This window comes from Notolepis coatsorum, assembly GCF_963971535.1.
Source record: "Notolepis coatsorum genome assembly, chromosome: 6".
NCBI lineage: Eukaryota > Metazoa > Chordata > Actinopteri > Aulopiformes > Paralepididae > Notolepis > Notolepis coatsorum.
The window spans coordinates 100624798-100639451 of record NC_140170.1 but is presented as its reverse complement, the minus strand read 5'-3'; the positions used below and the strand labels follow the sequence as shown (position 1 = coordinate 100639451).

Here is a 14654-nt window from a genome sequence, read left to right as displayed (position 1 = left end):
GTGTTGGGGGTAACTGGGTCGATATCCGCCACATCACCGGAGACATATCCGAGGGGCTTCGAGTTAAGTACTCCCTCAATCTCCGTGAGGACTGTCATTAGGACTTCTTCCGCCACAGTCTGGGCCCCAAGTACTGCGTACAGGGCTGTCTTTATGGAGCGCACTTCTCGTTCCCAAGTGCCACCGAAGTGGGGTGCGTTTGGGGGGTTGAATTGGAAATCAACCTGTGCTGGAGCGAGGTGGGTCTTAAGTTCTGGGCCCATAGCTTGGAAGCTCTCTCTCAGCTCTCTTTCGCCGCCTTTGAAGTTTGTCCCATGATCGGACAATAGGGTAGACGGTCTTCCTTTCCGTGATGTGAATCTACGGAAGGCCATAAGGAATGAGTCTGTGCTCATGGTCGGGAGAAGCTCGATGTGTATCGCTCTGGTGGTCATGCATTTGAATACAATACCCCACCGCTTCTCGGTTCCTCTTCCTTTCTTTATGTGCAGCGGGCCAAAGCAGTCCATACCCGTTGAGTGGAATGGCTTGTCACCGATTCGGAGGCGACATGGAGGAAGGTCAGCCATCCTTGGTATGCTGGGCTGCGCGCGCCACTTGCGGCAGTCTAGACATGTTCGCTGGAAGCGTCGTACCGCCTCTCTTCCTTGTAGGATCCAGTAACGACGTCTGATTTCCGCGAAGACTCTTTCTGCTCCTGCGTGATGTACATCCTCATCGTATTTCTTTATAATCAGCTCTGTGACCTTGTGTCGGCTGTTCAATACGATCGGGTATTTAATGTCATCCGGTAGATTGGGGGCTCTGCGTAGGCGACCACCCACTCTGATGAGGGTATGAGCGTCGCTCTCGGGGGCCAGATGAATTAATCTGCTGTCGGATGGGACGGGCTTTCCTCCCTGTAGACAGGCCAATTCATCGGGGAACGAGTCTCTCTGGGCTCGCTGCAGTAGAAGCAATTCTGCTTCCTCGTAGTTAGCTGCTGACATATCAGCGGGGGACTTGCACTCCGGGTGGTACCGCAGGAATGTTCTTTGTTGTGCACTCTCTATGGACGTGCAATCGTCTATGTTAGGGTCGGTGGAGATAACAGTGCTCAATCCACAGAACACAGGCTTCTTATTCTCAGCCTCCTCCTGACTGGCTTCCCTCGGGATAGGCGTGGGCCACTCTCCTTCCGGGAGCTTTAGGAATGCTGGGCCGTCACTGTAGACATTGCGACGGGTGAGGTCATCCAGGGGCATTCCCCGGGTGATGACGTCAGCTGGGTTCTGTTTTGTATCAACGTAGCGCCACTCTGTTTCTCCGGTTAACTCTTCGGTTAAGTCTTGAATCTCGGTGACTCTGACTCCCACGAAGACTTTGTACTTGCATGAGTCCGATTGGATCCAGGCGAGTACTGTCGTGGAATCTGACCACAGGATTGTTCTAGACACCGGTATGGTGAGCTCACGTTGGATGAGCGTGGCTAGGTGCGCTCCGGCTAGGGCTGCGCAGAGCTCTAGGCGTGGGATAGATTGTTGCTTGCGTGGGGCTATTCTCGAGCGGGCGAGGACAAATGCTGTGTAGATCTCTCCCCCCTTTTCGTGGGCCCGCAAGTAGGCTACTGATCCGTATGCGACCTCTGAGGCGTCACTGAAGACGTGTAAGTCCATTTTACATGTCTCTGGCCTCACCGTGGGTGGGAAGTAGCTTCGGCGCATATTAACGCCTGGGAGTGAGTGGAGCTCCATCTCCCACTCTCTCCAGGTGGATGCAAGGTGTGCGGGAATGGGGTCGTCCCAGCCCTGGTCCTTGTCCCACAATGCTCGTACAATCATTTTTGCCCTGGTGGTGTACGGTAGAATACATCCTAGCGGGTCATGTTGTCGGGCGAGTGTTGTGTACACACTCCGTCTGGTGGTCGGCGCCGCCGCCGGCCTTCCCTGCTCCGTAGTCAGGGGCTTGTGTCTGTAGTGAAGCGAATCTGTTTTGAATCGCCACACCAATCCCAGGGTCATCTCCTGGGCTTCTCCCGGGATTGTAGCCATCCAGGTCTCGCTGCTGGCTGCCTTGTCCTCGGAGGAGAGGCTGCGCAGTACTTGCGGATCGCTGCTGGCCCACTGCCTGAGATCAAAGCCGCCTTTGATCAATGAGGCGCGGAGTTTAATCAGGAGAGCCTCGGCTTCTTCCTGGGTTGAAAGGCTTTGTAGACAGTTGTCTACGTAGAAGCTGTTCTTTACGCTGTGTCGGACCTCTTCGTCCGCTGCTGGGTCCTCTGCTACATGTTTCTGTAGTGCAAATGTAGCACAGCAGGGGCTGCACGTCGTTCCGAAGGGGAGGACTTCCCATTGGTAGATGGCTGGGTGCTCATCTCCTGGCTTCTCTCTCCATAGGAACCGTAACAGGGGCTTGTCCTCCTCTACTAATCTCACCTGCAGGAACATTCCTTTAATGTCCCCGCTGATGGCCACCTTTTCCTGGCGGAAGCGGAGTAGAACGCCGAGTAGGGAGGGGCCGAGTGTGGGACCGGGCAGTAACTCTTTATTCAGATTTTGGGATCCGATCTGGTAGCTGCAGTTAAATACTATGCGGTCTTTACCGTTGTGATGGACCTTGTGGTGAGGCACGTACCACGATTCAGTGGTCTGGTCAGCCTCTTTAATGTCCATCTTTGTGACGTGTCCCGCTGTGATGAGCTTCTCAATCTCAGCGCGGTATACACTCTCTTGGGCGGGGTTCTTGGCTAAGTGCCGCTCCGTGTTCAGCAGGTACCGTTCTGTGGCGTCTGTCTTGGCGTGGAAAGTAGGCATTCCTTCTCGCCGCAGGAGTGGCGTGGCGTATCTCAACACGCCGTTGACCGGGACTCTCTTGGTCCCTGTCTCGAGGAGGTGAATGGCGTAAATGTCATCTTTAGAGCGAATGTCTTTCTTTCCGTTCTTAAAGGGCATTTGTTCCAAGGTCCATAACCGCTCTACGTGTTGCAGGAGTGCGGTTTCTCCCTCCGTGACTCGGGAGTGGAGACATCTAGTGGCTGTACTTCGGTTGAGAGATTTGGCGAGCGGGCCTTGGAGAGTCCATCCCAAACGGGTCTCGACTGCTGCAGGACAGCCTCGGGGTCCGGTATGAACCCGGTCTATCGGGACAATGAGGTCTGCATGGTCGGAGCCTATCAACAGGGTCGGCATAGCATTGTCTATGAGCGGGATCGGTAACTTGCGCAGATGTGCATATTTCTCCATCAGCTTGGCGACGGGGTATGTGTACCGCGACAGTCCTATTTCTTGGCTGGTGAAAGCGTCTGTAATCTGGTACCGTCGCTCAGGCTGGCCGCTTGCTGCGATAGAGAATGAGACATTCTCGCCCTTTATCGTCTTCAAATCTCGTCTTATTGTCCGAATTGTCATTTGGGTTTCGCTTCCCCGCAGCCCTAGCTGGGCCGCAGCGGAGGCGAGCAGGAGGGTCTTCTCTGACCCGTCATCGAGGACGGCGTAAGTGTCCAGGACTTTATTCTGGTAGCTTAGTGTCACACGCACTACTTTTAGGAGTACTCGGGCTCCACTGCTGCTGGCGGGATCGATGTACATGACGCTCGCTTTGCTGCTGGATGGTGCGGGTGAAGGGCGCCATCTGTTACTGTCGTGAAGTATGTCCAGATGGGCTCCATCGCACTTGGTGCACCTTTTCTTTAAGCGGCATTCGGCTGCCATGTGTGAGCGCGCACAGCGAAAACAGCGCTTGTTGGACTTTATCCATTGACTTGCTTCCTCCGCGTTCAGCTTGGGGAAGGAGTCACATTGCGCTAGCCAGTGTTCTTTCTCACAGTAGGGGCACACTATCTTCCACTTCTCCGTTCTGGAGGGGGTACTGTGGCTCCTGCTGCTCGGTACTGACTCCGATTGGTGCATCACAGTCACCGATCTTCTTCCATCATTTAGTCGTCTGGTTCCTTCTCTGGAGCCAGGGGTGCTCCGTCCGAATGTATCTAGCCGTAGGCTGCTGACTTCTCTCGCCAGGAAGTCCGCTAGATCGAGGAGGTTCGGTTCGGGGCCATTCGGGTCTCGGTGGTCTCTCTGCCGCCTAAAACGCTCCTGTCGAGCGGGCGGCAGCTTCTCCAAGATCCTTTCCACATTTGAGTTGGCGTAAAGTTCATGCCTCCCCTTCTCTCTCTGCGCTCCCAACATCCCTACCAGGGACTGCACTCTGATGGACAGGTCGTCCAGTGCTCGATTGTCTATTGCTGGGGGTAAGCGGTCGATGTGTCGGATCTCCTGGATCACGTAATCCCATATGCGCCCATACCTCTGGTCCAATGCTACCAGCGCTGCTGTGTATGGGGTGATGGAAGTCGCGTAGGCGAGCGCTATATTATGTGCGCGGGGTACCTTTAAGTGCTTCAGTAGGATGGCGTATTTATGGCGTTCATCCAATACATCCACCAACATGGTCTCCAGACACATGCGGAGTTCTGTATACTGGGCCCGGTTCTCTTGGGTGAAGTCGGGTACCATAGGCGTGCCAATGTATGACGCTGACTGTGGATACATCGGCGAGCGTTGGGGGAGAGGCCTCCTAGGCGAGTCTCCTCCCGCTCCTTGGTATGGGCTGGTACCGGCAGTGTACCATGGCCCGCTTGTCCAGGTGCTGTTCCTCGGTGCGGGTCGTGCGTCGTGCTCACCCGGGTATAGAGTCGGGGGTCTGTAGCGCAGCTCCGCGGGAGTATAGCCTGGGCTGTACCGGACCTCCTGGTCCGGTAGAGTACTGTGCTGTCGTCGGGCGTGGTTCTCCTCCTCTTCCTCTTCGTCTTCAGTTAGGTCATCCAGTGCTTGTAGTCTCTGGTTTAGCCTCTCCACAGGATATGCTGCTCCTTCCCGGTTGCTAGGTCTCGCTGGGACCGGTGGGGGGAGGTGGTCTGTGGGGGGTATAGACCTCGTCTGTTGGTCAAGTTCAGGGTTGTTTACTCGGCTAGGGGATGCCGCCCTGGAGGTGTGTCTAGACGAGTTCCTGGAGCCTCTGGCGGAGGGAGAGGGTGTTGTCCGTCTGATCAGCTGTTCTATTAGTTGCGCTTGCTGTCTGTCGCGCTCTGCGTCCCGTAGAGCACCAGCAGCTGCTCGCTGGCTGTCTGCTCGGTCTCGGGCCACATTCTCTTCTCTCTGAATGCGTCTTATTTCTAGACGTATATGCTCCTCTTCGCTCCGCTGCTGGATCTGCAGTCGGTCGCGTTCAGCAGCGGCGTTCAGGCTGATGAGGAAGGCCTGCTGTAGGGTCCTCTCTGCCTCGCTGGGAGAAGGCGGTTGTATAGGGGAGCCTTCCCTCGGGGTACTCCTTGCGGAGCCTTGGAGCTCTATCTCCACGGTGCTCTCCCCGTCTTCTTCCGTGCCGAGTTCTCTCTCGGTAGCGTTGTATTCCTCCCGGGACTCATCGGGACTACTTCTTCAGTACTGGCGGGGTGTGAAGTCATGTCTGGTTCCCACTGGTCCCCACTGTGAACTTGGTCAGTTACATTAGAACCCGTAGGGGCCTCTATGGTCGGGGTAGTCTGGGCGTTGGGGTTAGACATACTTTTACTTTCTAGTTTTACCGCGTTTACTGTTAGTAGAAGACTAGGTTGTTGATTGACAGCGTAAGCCTCTAAGTACTGAGGGAGCCGTCGTTCGCGCTGCGGGCGTTGGTTAGGAGGATCGTTTCGTGGAGTGTTCATCATAGGCCATTTCAATATTAATAACACTATATTAATATTACACTAATTACCCTCCGGCTCGAAGGACCAATTGTAACTGAGGGGTACAATTCCCTGACTGTATTACTAGATATGATACTTACTACCACTACCTTTGTACTTAATATTCGGCCACCCAGTACTCGGCATAAATATATTATGATGAACACTGTCACGTAGATGAAACGGATCCAACACAAATGTACGAATTAGAAATAGGTCTTTATTTCTACACAGCAATGGTGTGTAGAGCAAGCACTTAATCAAATCAATCACATTTATGAATGGGAATTAGTATGCACTTTTATGGCAAGAGTATTCGTCGGTATATCAATAGAGAATGTCCAATCTCTGAAGGCGCAGGTGGTACATATACGACCTGGAATAGTTTAAGGAATAACAGCAATGATACTTTAATGATTATATACTGGATACACTAGGGGGGGGTTAATCCGGTCGCTTGTAAGCCGACAGGAGTAGGAAGGGGGGGGGGGGTAGAATCCGGCTGCCTCATCCGGCCAAGGGTATCCCAGGTGAACCCACTGTAGTGCTGTTCAATGCGCCGGCGATCCTTGGACCACGGATGAAAGCAGGTGGACTCTTTGTGGGCCGGCGTCCTCCGGTCCACGGAGGAGAGACGTGAAGCGACCTCGTCTTGCAGAGCGTCTCCTCACCTTGCGTCCTCTCCGGGGGGGGGGTTCCAACACACGGCAGTGTCGGGGGTCTTTATCCATGGAATAATCAACGTATACAAAGCATAATCCGTGCCTGGGAAGGCGGGCTGTCGTCGGTAGAATAATCCGGTATACAGGTCCACTCGCTCGTCGGCTCTGGGGCTCCTCGGGTGCAGCTTCACGTGGGGTCAACCACCCTGGATAAGCAGCCAGTTCTCTGCCCGAAACGATGGGGTGCTGACTACGGTAGTATTCTCACCGCACGAAGCACTATATATTAACAGACTATTATTAGCTTAATAGACTACGTCCAACTCGACGATATAGTGCCAAATATGACTATTCAAATATTAATATACACGATGTCTCAATACCGATGGTAGGCGAACTTGGCCTTACTCCCACACGTGGCGTCGCGGGGAGGCTTTACGTCTGTGACTCTATTGGAGGGTAAGAAACTGGACTGAAAAGAAAGTCCTACTTTAGTAGCGCAGTATATATACGCACTATGAACAAATAGTCCCATTAGTGGTGCGGTAGCCAGATTCCTACGCGGAACTAGGACTTGTTCGTACATGTTGAGCGGTACGTTTGAACTGGGTCTGGGGGGTATGGCAGCCTGGCACCAAGGTCTCGACCAATAGTAGAATGGAGACTATTATGGGATGTTCAGTAGGCTAGAATGGATATTCAATGCATATTGTACAAGGAATATACAAGGGATATCAGGGAATATTAGAGAATATACAAATACAATTAAATATATATATATAATAAATATATATATTCGGTTTAATCTGGCCCTTCACAACACTTGTCTTGCGATGCCAGACCAAAACCTTGATGGAGGTTATTCAGTGTCACTCAACTACAGACCCCCACACCCCCCACCCACCCCTGTTCCCTAAAAGCTAACCACATTTTCTCTATATATGCGTGTTACATCGCCACGTGGAAATCAAAATTCCGTCCACCAAAGATCCCATGGTATAAAGTGGGATAATGACGTGCAACACTTCCCGATAGAAACGTCTGTATTTTCCACCGCAAGGGGTAGAGAGACTCTGGTTAGCGTTTCACAGGAAAAGTACTTTCATACCAGATGGAGCGGCCTATCCCACACAAGGCATTATGATGAGGTGGGGGAGGTACTGGGAGAAGAAAAACACTAGTGTATTTGGCAGTGGTCCATCCTTGAATTTATGAGTAGGTTTGTTAATGTCCTCACGCACACACACACCTGGACGTTCTCACCACTCGTGTGACTGGGGCTACTGTACACTCCTCAGGGGGTCTCCTGCTACTGCTGGTGTGCTAATCGCACTCAAGAGAGTAGCCTGTTAAAGCTTATCCCTGGGAACATTTGCTTCTTTTTTTCCCCTGGGTTTTAGTCGTCATTTCCTCGGTAGAGCTGTATTTTTTAGAGACCGCTTCAACAAGGCGGCTAAAGAAAAATAAGGTGGTTGGGGCAGTTGACTCACGGGTGACTATATAGAGACCAGAGGCTGTGTGAGCTCTATCCCCCCCCGAGGCAGAGAGCCATGACTCGACTAGCCTGGGGTTCTGCTTTGCCGTTTCTCTCTCCGCTCCTCCTGGCACACACACACACACACACACACACACACACACACACAGGCCCATGTGATGATTGATGAGCTGTTTCTAGATCCCATGCTTCGGGAGGAGGATGGGTGCAGGTTGTCATTTTGTCTGTGCCGGGCCCCCGGCAGGTGGTGACAGGCTACTTTTTGAGACGGTTGGTGAGTAATGGCTCGGCTGAAACGGCGTGGAGTAAGTGTCTGTGCCTTTTCACCAGGCTCTTAATGTTACATCCTTTCGACAACAGCCACGTTCTGAATAGCGGGCCGAGTACCAACTTACACCCCGGGGAGGTGATTTTGGCTCCCCAATGCAAAGACAAATGCATAAGGAAAAACCTCCCTTTGTTCCTTCGTCCATTAAGCTGCTAAATCACAGTCGACAGGGTGGGAATCACCAGTTTCATCACGATACGATATCGATTCTTTGGACAACGATACGATATTTGCCGATATCACAAAGTCTGCCACGATACGATACGATTCGATTCAGGTGCCTGCGATCGATATGAGGCGATATCATGTGCCCATTTAACACAATCAGTCACATTTAGATCAACTAAAAAAAAAGGCTACGGAAAAATCAATTGATTATTTTTGAGCTCTTCCAGTCAGACATTTAAATGAAAAACAATCTATTGTTTTTAATACAAATAGACCTCCTGTTCACTTTTTATATATTGAGCTTTAAACTTTAAGTAAAATGTTTTGGAACTCACAACACGCAAGCTAAAACCCCTTCCTCTCCCAAACTTCCTACAATTGTTTTATGTTGCATGATGATCATGAATACATTTATTATGTATTCATGTTTAAATTAAATATCAACATTATCTGTCCATCCTCAGTAACACACACACACACTAGGCTTGTGCGGTATGACGGTATTACAGTATACCAGGATATTTCGAGATCCCGCCGGTATGATTCTCAATACCGTGACGTCACAGACTGCTATTACACTGACACGGAGTTGATTGTAGTGCACAGCACGCGCCAGCAGAGGGTTACGTGACTATCGTTCTGGGAGCTAACGGTAGTACCTGGCTGGCGCTGGCTAACTAACATGGCTAACGTTCTGAGAGCTAACGTCGGGACCTGGCTGGTGCTGGCTAACTAACGTGGCTAACGTTCTGAGAGCTAACGTCGGGACCTGGCTGGTGCTGGCTAACTAACATGGCTAACGTGCTGAGAGCTAACGTCGGGACCTGGCTGGTGCTGGCTAACGTTCCGTGGCTAACGTTCCGTGATTTGTTTACTTGGTAACACGGGTTGCTAAGGAATTTAGGTTTGAGGTTGAAGAAAGTGCACTTTTAGGTTGAAAGAACGGCCCTAATGTCAACGTGTTTCAATATAAGCGTTATGTATGGTGATAACGAGTATATTGTTAGCTCTGCCCGTTCTGCTACAGAGTTTCACAATACTGGGCGCCGGCGGATATGACTCGCGGGATTTAAAAAATAAGAGTATCGCAATATGAATCGATCTTTTTACGTTGCATCGATCCTATTTGATTATTGATAATATATCGATATATCGATCTGGATCGATGTATCGTCCCACCCCTACAGTCGACACCATGTGCTATAACTAGGGAAATGCAATAAGACCACACTATTTGTATTGATGTACAGTAACGGTTGTATTGTTATATAGCCCATAGATTATTTGTGTATACAGTAGTAGTTATATATCGTGGTGTGTGGGATGTTCTTTTTTGGCATCAGCAGGCAAAGCTCTCATATCATAGGACAGGGAAGGACAGGGGAACAGGAGTACAGATGAGGACGGGGAAGGACAGGAGTACAGGGGGAGGACAGAGGACAGGAAGACAGAGGAGTACAGATGAGGACAGGAAGACAGAGGAGTACAGATGAGGACAGGGAAGGAGAGGAGGACAGGAGGACAGGAGTACAGGGGGAGGACAGGAAGACAGAGGAGTACAGATGAGGACAGGGAAGGAGAGGAGGACAGGAGGACAGGAGTACAGGGGGAGGACAGGAAGACGGAGGAGTACAGGAAGACAGAGGAGTACAGATGAGGACAGGGAAGGAGAGGAGGACAGGAGTACAGATGAGGACAGAGGACAGACGAGGGGAGGACAGGGAAGGACGGGAGGACAGACGAGGGAAGGACAGGAGTACAGGGAAGGACAGATGAGTACAGACGAGGGAAGGACAGGAGTACAGGGAAGGACAGAGGACAGATGAGTACAGACGAGGGAAGGACAAGAGGACAGACATCTGTCAGACATCTACTCCCTCGGTTGCTCATAAGCCAGTTACAGGTCATGCCTGACATGCAATGATTTTGGACCATTTTGGGCATGAAATCAAATCATCCATGTGGTTTGCACTAGAAAGTCATAGTTTGGCTAACGGCAGTATTTATAAATAGAAGTGTATGCAAACTGTGAAAGCCTGCTGGACTGTTGCCTAGAAAATATGTGCTATATTGTGCTGTGCAGTGTGCACCCTTGGTATTGAAGAGACTTTAAGCTCCCTGTCTGTGTCCTGTTGTTCCAGCCTACACTCAGATCCAGCCACACTCCCTGGTCCAGCACCACAAGCAGCAGCAGTTTCTGGTCCAGCAGAACCAAGCTTCCCAAAGGCTGCAGACCGCCTCCATCCAGCCATCGCAGCACCCCGTCCCCGTGCTACCCAAGCCTGGCCCTCACCAGCCCTCTGCCCTCAACCAGCAGGCCACCATCTTCCACTCCACCATCAGCCCACATGTCCTCCACTCCACCCTCTGCCAGGCCAAAGCCCAGCCCGTCCAGCTCACCGCCATCAACCTCCAGATACAGCCGACGGTGAGGACAGTCGCCCGCAACTAGCCGTGTTCTCATAGGAGGAGATGATGCTTCTCTCACAGTAGCATACGTTATTAATCTGTGGTTCTCCCCGACGGGGATCCAGGGGTCCTTAACACTTTCAGCGCCACGCTTAATCCCCATCTCTACCGCTAGATGGCCAGCTTAAAATAGTTGTTTCCGCGGTGTTTCACGATGTTTGCAGAGCTGTGTGTGTTCTGTATTATTGCTGTGGAGACAATGGTGTGGCTCATTTGACAGACACTACTTGTAGTGCAACATGAAAAAAATAGTTTGCTTCTACACACTGTAGTTTGTAGTATATTACACGCAAAAACATCACGCATTTCCAAGATAATCCAGTCTTTTTTCATAGATCGCGAGATAAAACGTGTTATGTGCAATAAGCCTGACTCGTTCTGGTTGATTCCCTGAACCCCCAAATACTCCCAAATCAAAGGTATATAACATGTACCTTCACAAAATCATCAAGGGTAATGGGGGGGGGGGTTGTTTTAACTCAAAACTGTGATCGTGTTTGCCGAGCATGTTTTACGTCCGGTAAAACACAGAACTGTGATAGTTAGACAAACACATTTCAGGTTCGGTAAAATAGACATAGAATATACCTTACCTTTAGCCAGAAGGTATTCCAAAAATAATAATTCTAAGTGATCGCATCACGATTACCAGTGTATATGTCTATACACGTTTCTATGGTAAAATACGCTTAGGCAACGGAATTTCGAGGCGATCAATGTGAATCTCTGTTCAAGCAGGAGGAGCTCCTACCAAAAAAAAATAAAAGGAAGACTTGTATCCACGCCAATGCAATTCCAGTTCAGACACAGACGATACTGCCAGTGCCACCTGGTGATATTCGGCATTGCAATTCCAACGTATACAAACGACCCAGGGACGGCTAGAATGACCCGGATGATGATTTAGAACGGGGATCAGAGGAAAAAGATCAACGGATAAAAAAACGTAATAATACGTGTTTGGCGCTCAACCGCTGGCGAGCAAACTTGTAATATTACGTGATTGGCGCAGAAAGTGTTAAGGGGGTGAACAATAACACCAGAGAATACCATCATTTCACTGCTGCTTGATTTACTCTTTAAGTTACCACAATGAGGAGATGTATGGCAGTTATAATTATTTATCGCTCTCCCATGGATAGTTATGCAGTCCTGTATTAAAACTACCAGGTGTATCTTCTCTGGGTCTGCAGGCCTGGGATGAGTTTACGTTCAATTCAGTGAATTCTGGAGGTGGAATTACGTACAAATATTGAGAAGAAAAAAAACGTTTTGTCATGAAAAGGTTGTACTATCCAACCTATTGACAACCTATTTTAATTGATTTGAAGTGAGAGCGAATTGATCCCAACCCAGCTTCTCAGATGATGGTCCCCCAGCCTGATTGATTGAAAAGTTTATTAACAGATTGCAGAATGGGTACAGTACAGTACAGCTCAATACATACAATTGTTAAGGGGATGCAGACCAGAGAAAGACTTTCGTCTTGTTTACATCAGGGTCCCCCTGATGAGAGAGAGTTCTCCCTGGCCTGAACCAGTTGGAGAACCCCTGATCTTATCTTATCACTATTTTGTTAATGGGGTTCCTATGCAGGTCTGACAGTGTGGAAAAATATAAAAAAAGTCAAAGAAAATCAGGCAGAAGTTTGGGAATAGTACAGTACATCACTAATCTCAGAAACCCAGTAGCTCTCTTTGGAAATTGTGTATGGTGCAAGTGATTTCTGGGGGAAAGGGTATGGAATTTGTGCGCGGGAAGTTGGAAGATTTACAGGGGAGGCTGTGGCTTTAATGTTGCAGTGAATTGACCTATCTCAAGCGCGTGCAATAGTTGTGATTGGAGGATCAAGAAAAGAGGGTGTGGCTTGTGATAGGTCAATTATCACCGATAGGAATGAATTAGCTCCGTGAACAGTGAACTGATGTTATTGGGGAAAACTGAAGGGTGACATCACAAACGACACACAGATAATAATTTGAATGGAGTTTGTGACATTTTATTTGCGCAAGAATTTTAGTTTTGTTTTTGATTCAAAAGGGTTTCTGGGTGGTTTGTTGTTTTTAGTACATCCCTGCACGCCAAACACACGACCAGTCACAATCCACTGGGTTTTTAGATGTTGTAAAAGTCTCCTCTGCACAGATTTCAGATGGCTTGCCATCGGCCTTGTGATGTTAATACAAGAGTCCTGAGTGTCAGATCACTACACCAAGTATTTAATTATTCCCCTGTAGTCAAAATGTGTAGAACAATGAGTGATAATTCTGCAGTGTCCAAAGATTGAGGAAAAATAGCAAAACTTTACAAATGAAGAAGGTCTTTCATGAGCGTGACTGTTCTTCTGCTTCTTCTATTCCCTCCGTTCATGCTCAGGCCTCTCGATTGGTCCAGGACAGTAAAGATAAGCCCACCTCATTGGTGGTCAGAGAGACCTGTCTAACTCCAGCAGTGCAACAGCAACAGCAGCAGCAACAGCAGCAGCAACAGCAGCAGCAGCAGCAACAGCAGCAGCAACAGCAACAGCAGCAGCAGCAGCAGCAGCAACAGCAACAGCAGCAGCAGCAACAACAGCAGCAGCAGCAGCAACAACAACAACAACCACCCACTCCACCTCCACCCAGCAAGCCAGTAGAGCAGCCCAAGGTTGACCCTGCAGCGCCAGCCGTCCAGCCACAAGGTAACGACTCAACACTTGGTGTTCTCTGCTATAGATTTCAACACCTCACTTCCTTCCTGTTGATGACGTAATGACCACTTCACACAACATTTTACAGTGTTTCCTCTGTGATTACCAGTGGAGATGACGAGTCCTTTTATTTGGTATTTATTCCACGGTCATCCCTGTTGTATGGGGTGGAAGATATCATTGATTCATGTAATCGCGATTCTAGCCGTTGACATTTCTGCATCGATGGGCAAAATTCAGTAATCGATTTTCTGAGTCCAATTTTCTGGGTTTTGAGTTATTTTCCCTGGTATTGTATGTAATTTATATTGTAAAGTAATATTATTAATATTATACCTTTAATAATCACGAAACCAGGTAATAGAGCTAAATCAACATAAATCCTCAAAGCAAAATATTTTTCAAAACCCCCAACATTTTAAAAGAGCCCTTATTTACATTTAGTCATTTAGCTGACGCTTTTATCCAAGTTCTGTACGACAAGTCATCAGGAAGGGCACAACTCTTATCAGCTGAGTAACAATGTTCATCAAAGTGTTGAGTGCTACAGTGTAGGTTAGTTTATTAGGGTTAGTGCATGACAGTAGTCAAGTCAAGTCAGTTTTATTTGTATAGCACATTTCCAGGCAGCGGCAGCTGACACCAAAGTGCTTCACAAGCAAGTTGATAAAACAAATTAGTGTGAGGCAAGGTATAAGATTAAAAGAAAAAAAAAAAAAAACATAGCAAAGCAATGAAAGCAACAAAAACAAAACAATATGGTGCAAGATATAGGATTAAAAACATAATAAAGCAATGAAAGTAATAAAAACTGGTAGGACACAGTAAAACAAAGAGGATAGAGGGGCCAGGGGTCTAGTGGTGGTTAAGTAGGGGGGAAGGCCAAGGAGAACAGGTAGGTTTTCAAGAGTGATTTAAAAGCCTGTACGGTCTGGGCAGTCCGTACGCTGAGGGGGAGGCTGTTCCACAGTCTAGGCGCTGCGGTGGAGAAAGCTCTGTCTCCCCTAGTCTTGAGCCTGGTTCTGGGTACCACCAATAGCATCTGGTCAGCTGATCTGAGGGATCGGTGGGGGGTGTGGCGGTGCAGGAGCTCGGACAGATAGGAGGGAGCCGTGCCATTTAATGATTTAAAAACATTTAGT

General features: G+C 49.2%; 1 protein-coding gene across 4 annotated transcripts in view; it reads left to right on the top strand.

Annotated features, from left to right (window-relative positions):
* The window catches only part of phc2b (polyhomeotic homolog 2b), a 139675-nt gene that overhangs the window by 97836 nt on the left and 27185 nt on the right, over positions 1-14654 (top strand). For all 4 annotated transcript variants that reach the window (XM_084316189.1, XM_084316188.1, XM_084316187.1 and 1 more), the window contains 2 exons: positions 10496-10782; positions 13200-13503. In XM_084316189.1, coding sequence (XP_084172315.1) covers positions 10496-10782; positions 13200-13503 — 591 coding nt within the window. The remainder of the gene's footprint in view (positions 1-10495; positions 10783-13199; positions 13504-14654) is intronic.